This window comes from Rhinoraja longicauda, chromosome 41 (assembly GCF_053455715.1).
Source record: "Rhinoraja longicauda isolate Sanriku21f chromosome 41, sRhiLon1.1, whole genome shotgun sequence".
NCBI lineage: Eukaryota > Metazoa > Chordata > Chondrichthyes > Rajiformes > Arhynchobatidae > Rhinoraja > Rhinoraja longicauda.
The window spans coordinates 12,929,182-12,949,924 of record NC_135993.1 but is presented as its reverse complement, the minus strand read 5'-3'; the positions used below and the strand labels follow the sequence as shown (position 1 = coordinate 12,949,924).

Sequence of the window (20,743 nt, the reverse complement as noted above, 5' to 3'; positions counted from 1 at the left end):
AAACATACAGAATACTGAAAGGCACAGATAGAGTGGATGTGGAAAGGATGGTTCCATTGGTGGGAGAGTCTCTGACCAGAGGTCATAGCCTCAGAATTAAAGGGCGCTCTTTTGGAAAGGAGGTGAGGAGGAACTTCTTTAGTCAGTGGGTAGTTAATCTGAGCCACCAATCCTCGTTCCTCCCCCAGTCGCCAGCAAGCTGGGGCCATCATCTCACCTGGATTTCAGGCCCAGATCCAGACTGACAGTCTGAAGTAGGATCTTGACAAGATGTCACCTATCCATGAGTTCCGGTGATGCTCCCTGATCCACTGAGCACTTTGTGTCAGTTTGTGTGTTAACCAGCATCTGCAGTTCTTTGTTTCTACTACTTATACAATGATTGTGAGAGGTACGGACAGGGGTTTCTGCGGCAACAGGCGGGATTCGAGGATGGTGTGCTGCCTCCCTGGTGCCAGGATGTCACGGACAGAGTGCAGAAAATCCTCAAGGGCGAAGGTGAACAGCCGGAAGTGGTGGTGCATGTCGGCACAAACGATGTCGGAAAGAAGAGAATGAATATTCTGCAGCGTGACTTTAGAGAGCTCGGAAAAATGCTGAAAAGCAGGACCTCCAGGGTGGTTATCTCCAGTTTGCTTCCAGTTCCTCATGCTGGCGAGAGCAGGAACAGGGAGATAGGGGATGTGTGGCTGAGGAGCTGGTGCAAGGGGCAGGGATTTAGATTCTTAGATCACTGGGATCTGTTTTGGGCTAAGGGAGAATTGTACAAAAGGGACAGATTGCACCTTAACAGGTGGAGGACCAGCATTCTGGCAGGCAGGTTTTGTCAAATGGGATAGTCAAGGATGGAGTCAAAGGGAAAGAGAGTAAAGGGATAGTTAATGATCCCAGAATTAACCCCAGAAAGCTCACAAAGGGTATGGCCAAGTGTAATAGGAATCGATGTGAAGGGTGAGATGAGTAAGGAATTAAAAGTATTGTATATGAATGCGCAAAGTATAAGAAGTAAAGTAGATGAGCTTGAGGCTCATTTAGAGGTTGGTAGATATGACATTGTGAGGATTGCAGAGACGTGGCTGCAGGAGGATCGGGCCTGGGAACTTAATATTCAGGGTTATACATCCTGTAGAAAGGACAGGCAGGTGGGCAGAGGCGGTGGGGTAGCTCTGCTGGTGAGGGATGAAATTCAGCCCCTTGCGAGGGATGACATAGGGACTGACGAGGTAGAGTCACTGTGGATAGAATTGAGGAATTGTAAGATAAGAAGACACTAATTGGTGTTATCCGGATGTAGGGTGTAAGATGCAGCAGGAGTTAAAACTGGCATGTATGAAAGGTAATGCCACTGTGGTGATGGGGGGTTTCAATATGCAGGTAGACTGGGAAAATCAAGTAGGTTCTGGACCCCAAGAAAGAGAGTTTGTAGAGTGCCTTCGAGATGGATTCTTAGAGCAGCTTGTACTGGAGCCAAACAGAGAAAAGGCAATTCTGGATTTAGTGTTGTCCAATGAAAAAGATTTGATAAGAGAACTCAAGGTAAAGGAACCGCTTGGAGGTAGTGATCATAATATAATTAGTTTTAATCTGCAATTTGAGAGGGAGAAGGTTAAATCGGAAGTGCCAGTGTTGCGGTTGAACAAAGGGGACTATGAAGGCATGAGAGAGGAGCTGGCCAATGTCGACTGGAAAGGGATCCTAGCAGGATTGACGGTGGAACAGCAATGGCAGGAATTTCTGGCATAATCCGGAAGACGCAGGATCATTTCATTCCAAAGCGAAAGAAAGATTCTAAGGGGAGTAGGAGGCAACCATGGCTGACAAGGGAAGTTAGGGATGGAATAAAACTAAAAGAAAAGATGTATAACACAGCAAAGAGTACCAGGAAGCCAGAGGATTGGGAAACTTTCAAAGGACAACAGAAGGTAACAAAACGGGCAATACGGGCTGAAAATATGAAGTACGAGGGAAAGCTGGCCAAGAATATAAAGAAGGAAAGTAAAAGCTTCTTTAGATATGTTAAGAGAAAAAAAGTAACAAAGTCAAATGTGGGTCCCTTGAAGGCAGACACAGGTGAAATTATTAACCATATAACCATATAACAACTACAGCACGGAAACAGGCCCGTTCGGCCCTACCAGTCCACGCCGACCACTCTCCCTGACCTAGTCTCATCTACCTGCACTCAGACCATAACCCTCTAATCCCCTCTTATCCATATACCTATCCAATTTACTCTTAAATAATAAAATCGAGCCTGCCTCCACCACTTCCACCGGAAGCCCATTCCATACAGCCACCACCCTCTGAGTAAAGAAGTTACCCCTCATGTTACCCCTAAACTTTTGTCCCTCAATTCTGAAGCTATGTCCCCTTGTTGGAATCTTTCCCACTCTCAAAGGGAAAAGCCTACCCACGTCAACTCTGTCCGTCCCTCTCAAAATTTAAAAAACCTCTATCGTCCCCCCTCAACCTTCTACGCTCCAAAGAATAAAGACCCAACCTGTTCAACCTCTCTCTGTAGCTTAAGTGCTGAAACCCAGGCAACATTCTAGTAAATCTCCTCTGTACCCTCTCCATTTTGTCGACATCCTTCCTATAATTTGGCGACCAGAACTGCACACCATACTCCAGATTCGGCCTCACCAATGCCCTGTACAATTTTAACATTACATCCCAACTTCTATACTCGATGCTCTGATTTATAAAGGCAAGCATACCAAACGCCTTCTTCACCACCCTATCCACATGAGATTCCACCTTCAGGGAACAATGCACAGTTATTCCCAGATCCCTCTGTTCCACTGCATTCCTCAATTCCCTACCATTTACCCTGTACGTCCTATTTTGATTTGTCCTACCAAAATGCAGCACCTCACACTTATCAGCATTAAACTCCATCTGCCATCTTTCAGCCCACCCTTCCAAAAGGCCCAAGTCTCTCTGTAGACTTTGAAACTCTACTTCATTATTAACTACACCACCTATCTTAGTATCATCTGCACATTTACTAATCCAATTTGCCACACCATCATCCAGATCATTAATGTAAATGACAAACAACAGTGGACCCAACACAGATCCTTGGGGTACTCCACTAGACACTGGCCTCCAACCTAACATACAATTGTCAACCATTACCCTCTGGTATCTCCCATTCAGCCATTGTTGAATCCATCTTGCAACCTCACTATTAATACCCAACGATTTAACCTTCTTAATCAACCTTCCATGTGGAACCTTGTCAAATGCCTTACTGAAGTCCATATAGACAACATCCACAGCCTTGCCCTTATCAATTTCCCTGGTAACCTCTTCAAAAAATTCAAGGGTAACAAGGAAATGGCAGAAGAGTTGAACAGGTACTTCGGATCTGTCTTCACTAAGGAGGACACAAACAATCTCCCAGATGTACTAGAGGACAGACGATCTAGGGGAGCAGAGGAACTGGAAGAAATTTGCATTAGGCGAGAAATAGTATTGGGTAGACTGATGGGACTGAAGGTTGATAAATCCCCAGGGCCTGATGGTCTGCATCCCAGGGAAATCAGGGAGGTGGCTCTAGAAATAGTGGACATGGATAGAGAATTGGTTGGCAGAATGGCAGACAGTAACGAGTGGAGTGCCGCTAGGCTCAGTGTTGGGGATGCAACTGTTTACCATATATATTAATGATTTGGATGAAGGAATTAACATGTAACACTAGCAAGTTTGCAAATGACACAAAGCAGTGTGAACTGTGAAGAGGATGTTAGGAGGTTGCAGGGTGATCTGGACAGGTTGAGTGAGTGGGCTGATGCATAGCAGATGCAGTGTAATATAGATAAATGTGAGGTTATCCACTTTGGCGGCAAAAACAAGGAGGCAGATTATTATCTCAATGGAGTTAGGTTAAGTAAGGGGGAAGTGCAGCGAGACCTGGGAGTCCTTGTACACCAGAAAGTAAGCGTGCAGGTACAGCAGGCAGTGAAGAAAGTTAATGGCATGTTGGCCTTCATAACGAGACGATTTCAGTATAGGAGTAAAGAGGTTCTTCTGCAGTTGTATAGGGCCCTGGTAAGACCACATCTGGAGTATTGTGTACAGTTTTGGCCTCCAAATTTGAGGAAGGACATCCTTGTAATTGAGGCAGTGCAGCGTAGGTTCACGAGATCGATCCCTGGGATGGTAGGACTGTCATATGAGGAAAGGTTGAAAAGACAAGGCTTGTATTCACTGGAGTTTGGAAGGATGAGAGGGGATCTTATAGAGACATATAAAATTATAAAAGGACTGGACAAGCTAAATGCAGGAAAAATGTTCCCAATGTTGGGCGAGTCCAGAACCAGGGACCACAATCTTTGAATAAAGGGGAGGCCATTTAAAATTGAGGTGAGAAGGAACTTTTTCACTCAGAGAATTGTAAATTTGTAGAATTCTCTGCCACAGAGGGCAGTGGAGGCCAAATCACTGGATGGATTTAAGAGAGAGTTAGATAGAGCTCTGGGGGTTAGTGGAACCAAGGGAAATGGGGAGAAGTTGGACACAGGTTACCGATTGTGGATGATCAGCTATAATCACAATGAATGGCGGTGCTGGGTCGACGGGCCGAATGGCCTCCTCCTGCACCTATTTTCTATGTTTCTATCTATGTTTCTATGATACTTACTCGGTTACAGCGGACAATCGTCAATAACGGACACCACCACCCCCCTCCCCCCAATGTTCCATCATAACGAGGGTTTCCTGTACTTCAGTCGTGAGCTCCCCTGTGCCCTGACTGTTAATTATCTCATAAACAACATCATTGTCTGATTATAGTCATTGTTATTTGTGGAAGCTTAATGTGTGCAAACTAGCTGCTTTGTGTCCAGTATTTTATTACCTATAGAGTATTTGGTATGTTCTCAGATGGTGAACGACATTATGTTAATGCCAGACTGAAAGTGCAAATCCAAAACACATATAATTTTCTTTTACAGCAATTCACAAACACAACTACATGTCTCAGTGACTGAAATGTAGTGCAATTGACACTCGCTTCATATATGGGGGATTTTATGTATGATTGTGTATATCCAGATTTTACCATGTCAAGCATTTTATGAAATTTAATTATGGTATTTTTCCATTGATAAGACTGAAACCGAAGACAATGTAACTAGTCACATGGAATAAACACATTTCAGGATTTCATCTCTTAATTACATCGATTACACTCTGCCAATTCAGTGGTTTCAATTGAAAGCTTTTACAATTTAAGAGCAACCTTCATTTCACGAAGGGAACCAATTAAAAGCTTTTAAGCAATGTAGCATCACCATTGATACAATGTTACCCTGGCAACAGCCACTTTTCTGCAAGAGCTAACAGGCACCAGCTGAAAAAGCTTTAAGTATTTAAATACAGCGCAGAATGCCAAAATCCTGTATCCTTGTCAGACGTTACATTCTAGAAGCTTTCATCCAAAAGCTTTCACTTGAAAGAACTTGTGTTAGTCATCCATCATCAACCCTTTTATCTAAAACCTTTTGAATGTTTCCTAAAAGGGTTTTAGAAATGCTTGCCAGAATTTAAAAGCTTTTCAATTAGTCATCAGTCATGAACTCTGAGATAAGATGTTTAAAGCTTCTTCTCACGATATACTGATGTATTTCCAAAATGGCAGCTTGTAACAGTGGCAGCAGTAGTTCAGCTGCTCAGATCGACAAACCAAAACGATCAAGTAACTGGACTGAGATTGAAACAAGTGTTCTGATACGTATCTGGAATGAGTATTTATCAGACCTTCGAACAGCCAAGAGAAATGCTAAAGTATATGAAAAGATAGCTGAAGAATTTTTTGAAGCTACTGGGGTGAATCGTGATAAGGATCAAATAAGAACCAAAGTTACTAATTTGACCTTTCAATACAGGTAAGCATTATATTTGTATTGTAAAATGTATTAAACTTGAAATAATACTTTCTCTGCGAATTCCTTTCTGTATTAAATTGAAATTGCTCATCCACTCTACAAATAATCAATATCTCAGGATAATGTCAAAAACACTTTTATTGTTAGACCAGCTACAAAATTTGGAAATGTTTTAAGGTAAGAGTCTAGAAAATAATGCAGAGATTTTGCAAGGTAATGAGGATGAAATTTTCAGCAAAATGATGCCAACATCTGGAATTCTTAACATCTGTGTTTAAAATCAAATTAAAAGATATTTAGCGCCATGAGTCATCAAGCTGTGTTCCAACATTGGAGTCATCTTGGTGTTCACTGGGGAACATGACACCAATTGTCCATCACTTCCAATAAGAATTTGCCAGGACATTCTGGATCTCCTTTTTTCCCCTTGATCTTAATCAAAAAAATTGGGTTATCACTGGAAAATGTTCTTTCAAATCTTGACGTTCTTTTTATATATAAATCTCCACTGACTTGCTAATGTAAAAATTTAATGTGGTACAGGTGTTGGAAACTACAAGTGCGAGAAATGTGCTTTTTTTCCCTCCAAATATTTGAGAGATTTAAACATGTTTAAAATTTTAAATTGTTTTTCATGTTTCCCAAACATTCAGAAATGGAATGTTTTAAAAGATTTAAGTACTTGACAAATCTGACAGAGTCTGGAGCACGTTCGAGCTGATTGTCAAATTTACACATTTTGTAGATAGAGCTAGTTTGCCTGTGATAGGTGCTTGTTTTATGCCATCAGTTCCTTACAATGCACAAGGCCTCACAAACATGAATCCTCTCAGCACTCTATACTGGAAGAATTATTAAACATAAAGTGCCTTTTTTCTAAGCAGATGTCAGTGCAGATGATCACAAAATCCTCCCATATTGTTCCTATGTCTGATTTAATTTGGTATTAGAAAACTTAACATAATGGATATCAAAATTATATTGCATAGCAATATGCTTTACACAATAAAATGTTATCAAAAACTGTATGCGATTGGTGCTAGTACCACAGATTGTTGTTTCTCTGCTGCAAAATCTCACGTTACATATGTAAAATTGTTCACCGCACACAAGGCCCACACAGCCAAGCAAGCATTAAACAGGCTTGCTTCAGTGTTTGTTAAAAGCTATCAGATTTTACATTGCCTGTTACTGAGGTAAATGAGTCAGTTTCCAAATGTCTCCTTTTGTGGTGTTCGTTGTGTTTGTGCCGATTTTGCTATTGATAACCTTGGCTCCATAAATCTCTAATTACTCATGGCCCTCTGGTAGCCTCTCCAATCATCCCTCTTCTACCCCAGAATTTGACTCAATTATAGCCTAAAGATTTAGATGCATTAAATTTTTTGCCACAGATATATATGTAAATCTATGTTTTTGCATGAAAAAAAACAAAATGGCCTCTTGATTGGAGGGCACTTATGTGGAAACAGAAACATAAAAAGTAGGACAGGAAGCGGTCATTTGGCTCTTCCAGCCTGCTTCACTATTCAATATTATACCCTAGCTCAATACTATAGAACTATAAAACAATGTACAGCTAACCTCTGATAATCTGACATCCGTGAACTTTGGTAGTGTAGATTTTCCAGACTATTGAACACGACTCCCAGATACACATTTCATATCACTTTTGATTTTATAATACCACTATTTATAATAGTGCCACAAACTATTCAGTCGCAAACTCTTCCCACTGTCCATACCAGGCTCTGACAACACTCTGGAACCACAGCCCACATCTAGACTAATCAGTGAGTCGGTTACAGAATTTCCAAATCTTTGTTAATTTACTGTACCTCCTTAAATATGTTTAGTGACTTGATCTCCACAATCCTCTTTCTAGAGGGGGGTCATAGTCAAGAACTTCCCTTCACAAATTCAGTGTATGTTTCACAATGTTCCTCTCTTAGTTCCTCAGCTTTCTCTGCTCCACGGAAAACAAAACAAGCGTGCAGGTGCAGCAGGCAGTGAAGAAAGCTAATGGCATGTTGGCCTTCATAACAAGTGGATTTGAGTACAGGAGCAAAGAGGCCCTTCTGCAGTTGTAAAGGGCCCTGGTGAGACCACATCTGGAGTATCGTGTGCAGTTTTGGTCTCTTAATTTCACCACAAAATCTATCTATACGACCACCTTCAGATATCTTTGGACTTGTAGACCGTGCCTTGTTCCTCAGTACGCCTAGTGTTCACTGCATAAGTCTTACACTTATTAAATAGGAGATCGAAAATGCTGTGTTCCATACTTTTTAGGATTAAATTCCATCTGACATTGTCCAGCCCAATTTACCAGCCGATTAATAACATTCTATATCTCAAGGCAACCCTCCCCACTATCAATAGCAATTGTTCAATCAGATGATTTGTAGTTCAAATAACTTTCTCCTCTTACTTTTGAATATCATGGAGGTGACTGTTGGTGGAGAGGGCATGGCAATAGACATGGAGAGAATTGGGAACTTCAGTGACTGAGGGTTAGGAAAATCACAAACAAAGAAATTGCTTTGTTAGATGTGTTTCCATGTGATGTAAAAATCAGAGACTGATTTTAGTCTCTGGTCAACTAAACAATTCCATTTTATCACTTATAAAAGTGGGAGCATTCTCTTCAAACTCTAAACCAACATGCATCCTTCAATATCCATACTAAGATAGATTATTGTGCTATTTATTTCATTGTCATTTGCTTTTATCTCTAAGTTAGTGATGACTTAATTAGCACAGTGAACGCCTTAAATTTGTTAATGGTAAATATGATAAAAGCAAACAAACTTTAGTTTTGGAGGAGATAGTGGGAATATAACTGGTAACAAATGGAAAGTAGCAGCAGAAAAGGGCATGAATATGGATATACCTTTACAAATGTAGTGCTAAATTTTAAAAAGAATAATGAAAATTCCGATGCTTATGTGTAAAGAAAATAATTGGGTTTTCCAGTTATACAGTAGTATGCAGTTTTGCCTATCCAATTAGGTTCAGGATCGCAGAGTCACAGCATTGTACAGCATAGAAAAGGGCCCCTCCACCCAGCAAACCGATGCCAAAATGTTGCCCATCCAAACACAATCCTATATCCTTCTATGCCCTGTCTGTGCAAATACATGTTCAAATGTCTCTTAAATGAATTGATTGCAACCGATTCCACCATCTCCTCATGCAAGAGTTTCAGGTTTCAATCCCACAGATTCTGCTGGACTGGAGGGTGGCCATTGATGTACTATTATTTGAGAAAATTAACAAGGACAGACTAGGGAACTATAGGCTGTATGACTGATGTCAACTGGTGGGTAAATTATTGGAAGGGATTATCAGGAATCTACCAGCATTAGGATTGATTAAAGATAGTTAGCATGACTTTGTGCATGGGAAATCATATTTCACAAATCTGATAGTTTTTTGAAGAGGTCACTAAGTAGAATAATGAGGGCAAGTCAGTGGACATTGTTTATACAGACTTTACCAAGACCTTCATCAAAATCCAGCCTGGTATGGTAATCCATTGTGATCCAACCAATCAAATTCAAATTTGGCTTGGAGGAAGGATTCAAGAGTAGTTGTGGGGGGTTGTTTTTCTGAATGGAGGCTTGTGACCAGTGGAGTGCTGCAGGGCTGCAGTTTTGGATGCCAATGCAGTCAACGTTATTTGCGATTTTACAGATATAGTGGACAACGAAGAAGGATGGTGACAAAGGCGTTTGGCACATTTGCCTTCATTTCAAAGGGTATTGAGTATAAAGGTTTGAACATCATGATGCACCTGTACAAGTTGTTGGTGAGACCACACTGGGAGCACTTGTGCAGTTCTAGTCATCCATCTATAGGAAAGATGGCATTTAGCTAGAAAGGGTGCAGAAGAGTTTCACTAGGATGTTACTGAAGCTTGAGTTGGAGGGAGAGCTTGGAAAGGCAGAAATGCTAGATGGTCAGAATCGGTTTTTTGCATGATAGGGGTATCAAAAACAAAAGGCCATCGGTTTAAGGTGAGAAGAAGGGATTAAAAGGGATTTGAGGGATTATTGTTTTTTACCTACAGCAATAAAGGCAGTGACTTTTTTCTTTGGAGCTTAGGAAATCAAGGGGCGACTGAGGTAGACAAGCTCATGAGAGGCATGGATAAAGTGAATGCTCACATGACTTTTTCCCGGGAGAGAGTCAATAGACAATAGGTGCAGGAGTAGGCCATTCGGCCCTTCGAGCCAGCACAGCCATTCAATGTGATCATGGCTGATCATTCACAATCAGTATACCGTTCATGCCCATACCCCTAACTCCGCTATCATTAAGAGCTCTATCTAACTCTCTCTTGAAAGCATCCAGAGAATCGGCCTCCACTGCCTTCTGAGGCAGAGAATTCCACAGATTTACAACTCCGAGTGAAAAAGTTTTTCCTTATCTCCGTTCTAAATGGTTCTTATTCTTAAACTGGGGGCCCTGGTTCTGGACTCCCCCAACATTGGGAACATGTTTCCTGCCTCTAGCTTGTCCAATCCCTTGATAATCTTATATGTTTAAATAAGATCCCCTCTCATCCTTCTAAATTCCAGTGTGTACAAGCCCAGTCGCTCCAGTCTTTCGACAGTCCCGCCATTCCGGGAATTGACCTCGTGAACCTAAGTTGCACTCCCTCAATAGCAAGAATGTCCTTCCTCAAATTTGGTGACCAAAACTGCACACATTACTCCAGGTGTGGCCTCACTAGGGCCCTGTACAACTGCAGAAGGACCTCTTTGCTCCTATACTCAACTCCTCTTGTCATGAAGGCCAACACGCCATTGGTTTTCTTCACTGCCGACTGTACCTGCATGCTTACTTCCAGTGATTGATGAAAAAGGACACCCAGGTCTCTTTGTACTTCCCATTTTCCTAACTTGACACCATTCAGATAATAATCTGCCTTCCTGTTCTCACCACCAAAATGGATAACCTCACATTTATCCACATTAAACTGCATCTGCCATGCATATGCCCACTCACACAACCTGTCCAAGTCACCCTACATCCTCATAGCATCCTCCTCACAGTTCACACTGCCACCCAGCTTTGTGTCATCTGCACATTTGCTAATGTTACTTTTAATCCCTTCATCTCAGTCATTAATGTATATTGTATATAGCTGCGGTCCCAGCACCGAGCCTTGCAGTACTTCACTAGTCACTGCCTGCCATTTGGAAAGGGACCTGTTAATCCCTACTCTTTGTTTCCTGTCTGCAAACCAATTTTCTATTCATGTCAGTACCCTACCCCCAATACCATGTGCACTAATTTTGCCCACTAATCTCCTATGTGGGACCTTATCAAAGGCTTTCTGAAAGTCCAGATACACAACATCCACTGGCTCTCCCTTGTCCATTTTCCTAGTTACATCCTCAAAAAAATCCAGAAGATTAGTCAAGCATGATTTCCCCTTCGTAAATCCATGTTGACTCGGAACGATCCTGTTACTGCTATCCAAATGTTCTGCAATTTCTTCTTTTATAATTGACTCCAGCATCTTCCTCACCACTGATTTCCCATTTTCTCTCTCCCTCCTTCCTTAAAAAGTGGGATAACATTAGCTACCCTCCAATCCACGGGAACTGATCCTGAATCTATAGAACATTGGACAATGATCACCAATGCGTCTACGATTTCTAGAGCCACCTCCTTAAGTACCCTGGGATGCAGACCATCAGGCCCTGGAGATTTATCAGCCTTCCGTCCCATCAGTCTACCCAACACCATTTCCTGCCTAATGTGAATTTCCTTCAGTTCCTCCGTCGCCCTCTGTCCACTAGTACATTTGGGAGATTGTTTGTGTTTTCCTTAGTGAAGACAGATCCAAAGTACCTGTTCAACTCGTCTGCCATTTCCTTGTCCCCATAATAAATTCACCTGCTTCTGTCTTCAAGGGACCCACATTTGTCTTGACTATTTTTTTCCTCTTCACATGCCTAAAGAAGCTTTTACTATCCTCCTTTATATTCTTGGCTAGCTTACCTTCATACCTCATCTTTTTCCGCCTTATTGCCTTTTTAGTTATCTTCTGTTGCTCTTTAAAAGAGTCCCAATCCTCTGGCTTCCCGCTCATCTTTGCTATGTTATACTTCCTCTTTTATTTTTATACTGTCCTTGACTTCCCTTGTCAGCCACGGTCGTCTCTAATCCCCTTAGAATCTTTCTTCCTCTTTGGAATGAACTGATCCTGCACCTTCTGTATTATTCTCAGAAATACCTGCCATTGTTGTTCCACCGTCTTCCCTGCTACGGTCTCTTTCCAGTCTACTCTGGCCAACTCCTCCCTCATGCCTCCATAGACCCCTTTGCTCAACTGTAATACTGACACTTCCGATTTTCCCTTCTCCCTCTCAAATTGTAGATTAAAACTTATCATATTATGATCACTACCTCCTAATAGCTCTTTAACCTTGAGTTCCCATCAAATCTGGTTCAATACACAACACAAAATCCAGAATTCCCTTCTCCCAGGTAGGCTCCAGTATAAGCTGCTCTAAGAATCCATCTCGGAGGCACTCCACAAACTCCCTTTCTTGGGGTTCATGACCAAGCAGATTTTCCCAGTCTACCTGCATGGTGAAATCTCCCATAACCACTGTGGCATTACCTTTGCGACGTGCCAATTATAACTCTTCCTTCAACTTGCACCTTTTATCCAGGCTACTGTTTGGGGGCCTGTAGATTACTCTCATTAGGGTCTTTTTACCCTTACAATTCCTCAGTTCTGTCCATACTGATTCTACATCTCCTGATTCTATGTCACCCCTTGCAAGGGACTGAATATCATTCCTTACAAACAGAGCGACCCCACCCCCTCTGCCCACCTGTCTGTCTTTTCGATGGGTCGTATACCCCTGAATATTCAGCTCCCAACCCTGGCCCTCCTGCAGCCAGGTCTCTGTAATTCCCACAACATCATACTCGCCAATATCTAACTGAGCCTCAAGCTCATCCATGTTATTTTTTATACTCTGCGCATTCAAATACAACACTTTAACTTTTAGGCTTCTAAAACTAAAGGGTATACGCTTAAGGTGAGAGGGGAGAGAATTGTGATCAACTTTTTCCACACAGAGGGTGGTCCATATCTGGAATGAACTGTCTGTGGAAGCGATGGATGTGCATATAATTGTGACTTTTAAAAGATATTGGACCAGCTATATGGGCAAAATGCAGCAAATGGACCAAGCCCAGAATGCCAACTTGTTTGGCATGGGCAGTTTGGGCCGAAGGGCCTGTTTCTGTGCTGTATGCAAATAAAATCTTTTCCTTCAAATCTCCTTCTCAACCCATGTTTTTGATATGCCTATCATTCTGACCATCTAACATCTCTGTCCCTTATGATTTTGTATACCTCTGTCATGTCACCCCTCAGTCTGCTCCATCCCAGGGAAAACAAACAAACCAGCTCTTCTTATCCAATCTCACCCTTTTGCCCAAGTAGGAGAATCTATAAATTAGAAGTTTAAGGTGAGAGGGGGGAGATTTAAATGGGTCCTGAGGGGCAGGTTTTGACACATGGAGGATAGTGGGTGTATGGAATGAGCTACCAGAATAAGTGGTGGAGGTATTTACAATAAAAATGTTTAAAGACATTTGGACATGTTTGGGGGATATGGGGCAAATGCAGTCAAAGGATGCCCTGGAAAGGCATCTAGGTTGGCATCGATTAGATGAGCCCAAGGGCACATTTTTGAACTCTATAACTCTGACTAATATAGTCCACATAACACAACAGATGCCATATTCCCAATAATATTACTATGGCCTATGCAAATTTATACGAACAATTTTTTTTCCCTTTTTAGCTAACTACACATTACTGCAAATTATAATCAATGATCGCTGGCTTTGTGATTCTCAGATAATCACGAAAATAAAGTTTTATGATTCCATTGCAGTCATTTTTATAATATTTTGAATATACGCGTCAACTGTAAAATAAGTAATCTTTTTGCAGTCTACAACACCACAATTCATTTATTCTGCATTTTTAAGACTTTCAGGAAATGAGGGCTGTTTTTTACCATGTAATTCATTCTGCATCTTATTCTTTCAGAATGGCACAGAAGTTGATTCCACTTTTGCTTTAATTATATAAATCAATAAAAATTGATTCCATTATGTAATGTACATTCAATCATAGAGTGATACAGTGTGGAAACAGGCCCTTCGGCCCAACTTGCCCACACTGGCCAATATGTCCCAGCTACGCTAGTCCCACCTGCCTGCGCTTGGTCCATATCCCTCCAAACCCGTCCTATCCATGTACCCGTCTGTTTCTTAAACGATGGAATAGTCCCAGCCTCAACTACCTCCTCTGGCAGCTTGTTCCATACACCCACCACCCATTGTGTGAAAATTGAATAACGGAATCTTCTTAGTGAAACTACAATATCAACCATGTTTATTTTCTTTTAATTTATGGTAAATGATTTCTAACTAGTATTTCCTTTTACAATTAGAAAACTCAAAGCTACTTGTGGAAATATAGCTTCCTCTTCGTACTGGCCCTATTATGAAGCTATTCACAGAATGCTTGCTCAGTTCCCTGGGCAGGATGAACCCAATATATCTGAGGATATAACACAATTACCTTCAGCTTCCAAATCAAAAACTCCATCACCCTCACAGAAACAAACATTTCCAAATGATGATGCCTTGATATCTGAGGGAAGTTCTTACCAGTCTGATCTTGTGGAAAATTCATCTAGTTTTCATTCTCCACAACTAAGGTAAGGTAATATTTTTTTACATTTCACTTCTGGATCAATTTCAAACGGGATGACTTAGGTTCATGAGACTACACTTTTTTATTTCCATGTGGAATTTGCAAAAATTAAGTTTTGCTATTTGCAAAAATTAAGTTTTACGAAAAAATAATTAAAATCGATTTATTTGTTAATAGAATGTTGACAAGAATGGCTGATGCATCTAAAAAAGGGATATGCAAGTGCAAAATCTCATATCTAATATTGTTACACCATTTCCTCCACCATTTTTTAAAGGCTAGTCAACAAATTCTTCACAAGAAATTTGCAAATCTTCCTTTTCTTTTCCCAGATTTGTGTTTGTGAGTAGAAATGGTAGTGATAGCCTGGTCCGGGATAATGATCTCTGGATTATTTCCAGTGCCACGTGCTAGTGAGGGTGAGAACAGGAAGATGGGGCAGATGAATGTGTAGCTGATGTTTTGATGCTGGGGGGCAGGGATTCAGATTTCTGAACCATTGGGATCTCTCCTGGGGCAGAGGTGACCTGTACAAGGATGAGTTGCACCTGAAGGGTTGTACCTGAAAAGAACTGGAGGGGAAGCATTATCCTGGCAGACAGGTGTGCTAGTGCTGCACGGGTGGGTTTAAACTAGATTGGAAAGGGCGTGGGATCCTACGCAGGACCAAGGCAGGTGAAGCTGGAAGGCTGTTTGAATGGCAATGAAAGAAAGTTCAGTGGACAGAATAGGCAGAAGCATGGAAGGGGATGGACTGTTTCAATTGTACTTATTTTAGTGCGAGAGGCCTAACGGGTAAGGCAACAAACTCAGTGCGTGGATTGGTACGTGTGACTGGGAACGGTGAGCCAGGCAGCATCTTTAGAGACAGACAGATGGATGATTTTGAAGATTGAGAAGTTGCATCAAATTCACTTGTGCTTCTGTTACTTCTCCTGATTTGTGCTTTCCTAGAGAATTCTTCAAATTTTTCATGAATAATCAATCAAATTCATGACTTCCAACAGGAAACTTTTTAAAGGAAACCAGTATTCAAATTGGCTTTTAGATTTTTTTAATTAGATTATCTTTCTCTAAGATGGTTTTACATTAAATGACTTATTTGCAGAGATTCTTTTAATTCCCATTTCAATTTCAAACTTGTCTTCTCTCACTATTTATAACTTTATATTAATGAGGGCAATTAACCCGAAGCATTTAGAAACTGTACTTTAATTCACTCACAGTATTTAATTCAATGGAAATAGGGAAATATTTGCAGTAATCTATAATAATATCATCTGAACCATCCGAAGAAGGGTCACAACAGAAAATAGCGTCTGTCAATTTCCCTCCACAGATGCAGCCTGGCCCGCTGCGTTCCTCCAGCACGTTACATTTTGCTCTTGATTACAGCATTTATCGTTTCTTGGCTACAATTAAATTCTGTCCATTTTACTTTCATCAATCAAGCTTCAGTTCCGTTCTCAGAATCTCTGAGTTATTTTTGTTAAACTTACACTGTGTCAGGCACATAGTCTAAAATAAACGTTTCCCATTCAACCGTTAAAATCAAATACTGGTTCAACACCAGCATTTGAGGCAAATGCTAAGAAAATGTTTGCAGTTAAGACCCTTCTACAGGCTGATCAGTCCGAAGAAGGGTTCCAGCCCAAAACATTCTCTGTCCATTTCTCTCCACAGATGCTGAGTTCCTCACGCACTTTTGATTTTTGCTCATGATTCCAGCATGTTCAGTCTCTTGTTTATCCATTCTCAGCAAGAAAATACATTTTAGTAGGAGCAGATTCTGCCTGCCCATTTGGCACCATCAGAACCCCTAATCAGGAAGATTGTTTCAGTTACCATTTACACATAGATGGTGTTCTAGGAGCAATTATTGTTCAAGTGACATTCCTATGATGCCAAACACCACAAAAGTCAGCAAACCAGTCAAACAGGGATCAAAACTACCCATGCTGCAGAGACTCGATCCATGGTAGGGCTGAGCAGGAATCAATGACCGAAAAATAAATATGCACATTACTTGAAGGAGAAGACATGACTGCAATGATCTCTTCCTTCAGGTACAGTGGCGTTATCAGTTAATGCTGTTGCATCTCGAGGCAAATGCCACCATCATTAATTAGCCCTATGGAGCAGTAGTTAATTGAAATGCATAAATTGCTTAAGATCTGAGAGGCTGATGCAGTCAGAAAATAATGTGACAGTTGACATTAAGTGGATAAATATAGGTCAGTTCGGTGAGGAGATGATCAGTCTTATCACCCAAATTCTACACAGTTCAGTGCTGAGATCCTGCCTGCCTTCAGATGAGATTCTGTGGAACATACATGGCCATTGTCACATAAAATTATACAAAACAAGAAAGTGAGTTGAGTCTGATTTGCTTTTACATTTTGAACTTCTGCAGCTAGCAGAGATTTTTTTTCTGGATTTGAACCTAGAACCAGACAAAAGGCATTGCGTTCCCACCGCTGCTCCATCTTGTGTTTCAATTAATTACATTATCCCATGAAAGGGAAGTCATTTTCAGCAGCTCCCATCCCCACCTTTTCTCAGCTCCACCCCAACCCTTTCCTGCCTCTATAAAACTGGTGGGGTATCTGTCTAATTTCTCCTCCAATGCACTGCATTTTTTGCTGAAATGATTTTAATTATGCAGAAGTTTCATTTTTACAATGAAAAATCTAAAGTTTATTTTAGTTTAGAGATACAGTGCGGAAACAGGCCCTTCGGCCTACTAAGTCCGCACTGACCAGCGATCCCCACACATTAACACTGCCCTATACACACTAGGGACAATTTACATTTATACCAAGCCAATTAATCTACAAACTTGTACGTCTTTGGAGTGTGGGAGGAAACAGAAGATCTCTGAGAAAACCCACGGGGTCACGGGGAGAACGTACAAACTCCGTACAGACAGCACCCATAGTTGGGATCGAACCTGGGTCTCTAGCGCTGCAAGTGTTGCAAGGCAGCAACTCTACCGCTGCACCACCATGATGCCCGTGATAAAGACATGAGTTTTGAATGCGAGTTGTGCACCTGTAATGTACTGCCCATGTTCTAACTAAGTGTTCTGCACATTCTTTAATCATTGCAGAAATGAATCGGGATCCATCAAAAAAAGGAGAGCATCAAAGGCAGACTTACACAAGAAAAGCCTAAAACTAATGGAATCAATGCTGGAAGAACAGAAGAAAATAAGCACAGCTGTGGAAGAAACAAATAGAGAGGTTCGGAGAATTATTGACCAACAAACTCTCTTGTTAAATAAAAGCTTGCAACTTCAACAGCACATGTTACATTTGTTAGAGAAAGTGGTTTGCCAGCATTGTGCAAAAAAAACGAATAATTTCTAAACATTAATGCAGCCTGAACTTAGACATCTATTTTTTTTAAATAAAGAAAACTAGTATGAATAACAAATGTATTATATTCTACATAATGTATATAAGGTGTTAACTACGGTGATGTGAGCACTCCATCAGTAATGACACATCCTCAAGAAAATATTTTTTTCAGGTCCCAATGTTTCTCCAACAAAAGGAACAAAGCAGAAATACACCAGATCACTGAATCCTCATCAGTCTAGATTAAAAACACTACTCCTGAAAGTTAGGTGATATGATGCCCTGTTTCTGTTTTTTTGTACAAGTCAATTTTGATCCATAATTAAATATGATGGAAAAGGCAGAGCAAATTGAATGAAGTGGAGGAGCAAGAACATAAATAGTAACTTCAGTTCAGTTTAGTTTATTGTCACGTGTAACGAGGTACAGTGAAAAGCTTTTGTTGCGCGCTAACCAGTCAGCAGAAAGACAATATATGATTACAATCGATACATTTACAGTGTATAGATACATAAGGGAATGACGTTTAGTGCAAGATAAAGCCAGCAAAGTCCAATCAAGTCTAAGGGTCACCAAAGAGGTAGATTGTCCTTGAATCTGATGGTGTGCGTTTTCACACTTCTATACCTTTTGCTTGATGGGATTGGGGAGAAGAGGGAGTGGCCAGGGTGTGACTTGTCCTTGATTATGCTGCTGGCCTTGCCGAGGCAGCAAGAGGTATAAATGGAGTCAATAGAAGGGAGGTTGTTTTGTGTGATGGGCTGGGCTGCGTCCAGCTATATGTAATTTCTGTAACTTGCAATCATGTCCGGGCAGCGAGTCTGCAGCCACTGGTGTAGAAACACACCTTGACTACACTTGAGGCCTGCACCTGTCCGAGCAGCGTGTGGTCCAGTGCAAGGTGCTGGTCCAGTAATGGCATTGCACAAGGCCTTGGAGTGTGTAAAGCCGTTTATAGCACAGTTTTAGACCACCAGGACTCATGAATTTCTTAGGGGAGGTTTATTTTGGTCCAATTTCTAAGGAAAATAATCTCCCTATTTTAACCTCTTCTTTCACTCATAAACTAATGATAATCAACAGTTCAGATTTACCTCCATCTTTGAAGTTTACGATCAAAAATTTGAGAAATGTATTCAGCATGAATGACATAATTCTGACAAATCTTAAAATCCAAATAACGGTTTGCCGATGATTTAAGCAGCAAATATGGAAATCTGTGCATTCAATTTGGGGTATATATAATTTAAAAATGTCCTCAACTAGCTGTTTTTGAAAAGATTCCACTTACCTGTGTCAAAACTGAAACTCAGTGACTCATACCCAAAGCTGCCTGCATAAAATTAGTCCCTGATGGTATTTAATTCTTTTTTTTAAATCCTAATCAATTTATCAATTAAATCAAAAATTGCAGAGGTTGAAATTGATTTTATTAAAATCTTCATCAGGTATGCAGGATAATCTCTTTGATACTTTGGTTGGGTTACTTAGCAGAAATGTGCTCAAATATTGCAGCGGATTATGCGTGATTTGGCCCACATCTCACGTTCTCTCATCTGTAATTTTAAATTCCTACTCGGCTTGAACAACTAACATAACGCCCCACTTTTGTACTCAGTTCCCTAACTGATAAAGGCCAGCATGCCAAAAGTCCTCTCCACCACTCTAACTACCTGCGGTGACACTTTCAGGGATTTCAAAATTGAAATTAATAATAAAATCATTTAAAATTATTGTCAAAATGTAAATATCAAACACCGCTTCCATTAAGTTTGGCTAGCAATCAAACTTTCAGGAATATTTTAAATATCAACTCATTCATTGATTTTTGAAGCACAATAGTACAGCTGATAAAGCCGCATCCTTGCAGGCTGACACCTCGGCCACTGTAAATTGTCCCTGGTAAACTGTTCCCAGAGTCGGAGAAAGTTGATGAAATTATGAGAATCAATAATGGGTTTAACGTAGATCTAGCGTAAATGGGTAGTTGATGGTTGGTGATTGATGGTCAGCATGGACTCGGAGGGCAACCGCATCCATGTTGTATCCCATTAAGACTATGATTACATTATTTTTTAAAAGGCAATGCAAAAGGCAATTCTGTGTCTAAATGGTTCTATATCTTGTATATGTGGCAGCATGTAAATAAATCTGACCATTATTTTAGGCTAAACTTACTGTCTTGGATGTGTTGTTTTTGTTCTTTTGAAAGGGAAGATGATTTATTTATTTAACAACATTGAAATACGTATTTTGTACAAAAGCATCTGGAGTTCCATGTTTCTACAAAGGAGTATTTCATGAGCTTCTTGTGTTACCAATACATTCAATAAAATTACTGCTGACCTTTTCTCTCAGTGCAACTTTCCTGCATGAACCCCATATCTCCAATTTATTTAATAGAAAGAATAATATAACACAGGGACTGGCCCTTCAGCCCACAATTTCTGTGCCAAACATGATGCCGAGACCAAATCTTGTCTGCCTGCACACAATCCATGTCCCTCCGTTTCCTGCATATCCAAATGCCTATTCAAAAGTGCTTTAAATGCCACTATCGTTTGTGCTTCAACCATTGTCGTCAGCAGCACATTCCAGGCACTCACCACCCTCTGTGCATAAATCTAAGCCTGCACATCTCCTTTAAACCTTGCCCCACTCACCTTAAAGCTAACCCATCCTGGGAAAAGGGTTCTGACTGTCTGTCCTATCTATGCCTTTCATAACTT

General features: G+C 40.8%; 2 protein-coding genes across 6 annotated transcripts in view; one reads left to right on the top strand and one right to left on the bottom strand.

The window, feature by feature from the left end:
* LOC144611871 (ryanodine receptor 1-like) overlaps positions 1-20,743 on the bottom strand; it is a 479,550-nt gene that overhangs the window by 242,398 nt on the left and 216,409 nt on the right. The window lies entirely within an intron of this gene.
* Positions 5,471-20,222, top strand: LOC144611872 (myb/SANT-like DNA-binding domain-containing protein 1). Its single transcript, XM_078431187.1, has 3 exons — positions 5,471-5,891; positions 14,390-14,659; positions 17,765-20,222. The coding sequence occupies exons 1-3, from the start codon at positions 5,638-5,640 to the stop codon at positions 18,021-18,023; spliced, it is 783 nt and encodes a 260-aa protein (XP_078287313.1). The 5' UTR covers positions 5,471-5,637; the 3' UTR covers positions 18,024-20,222.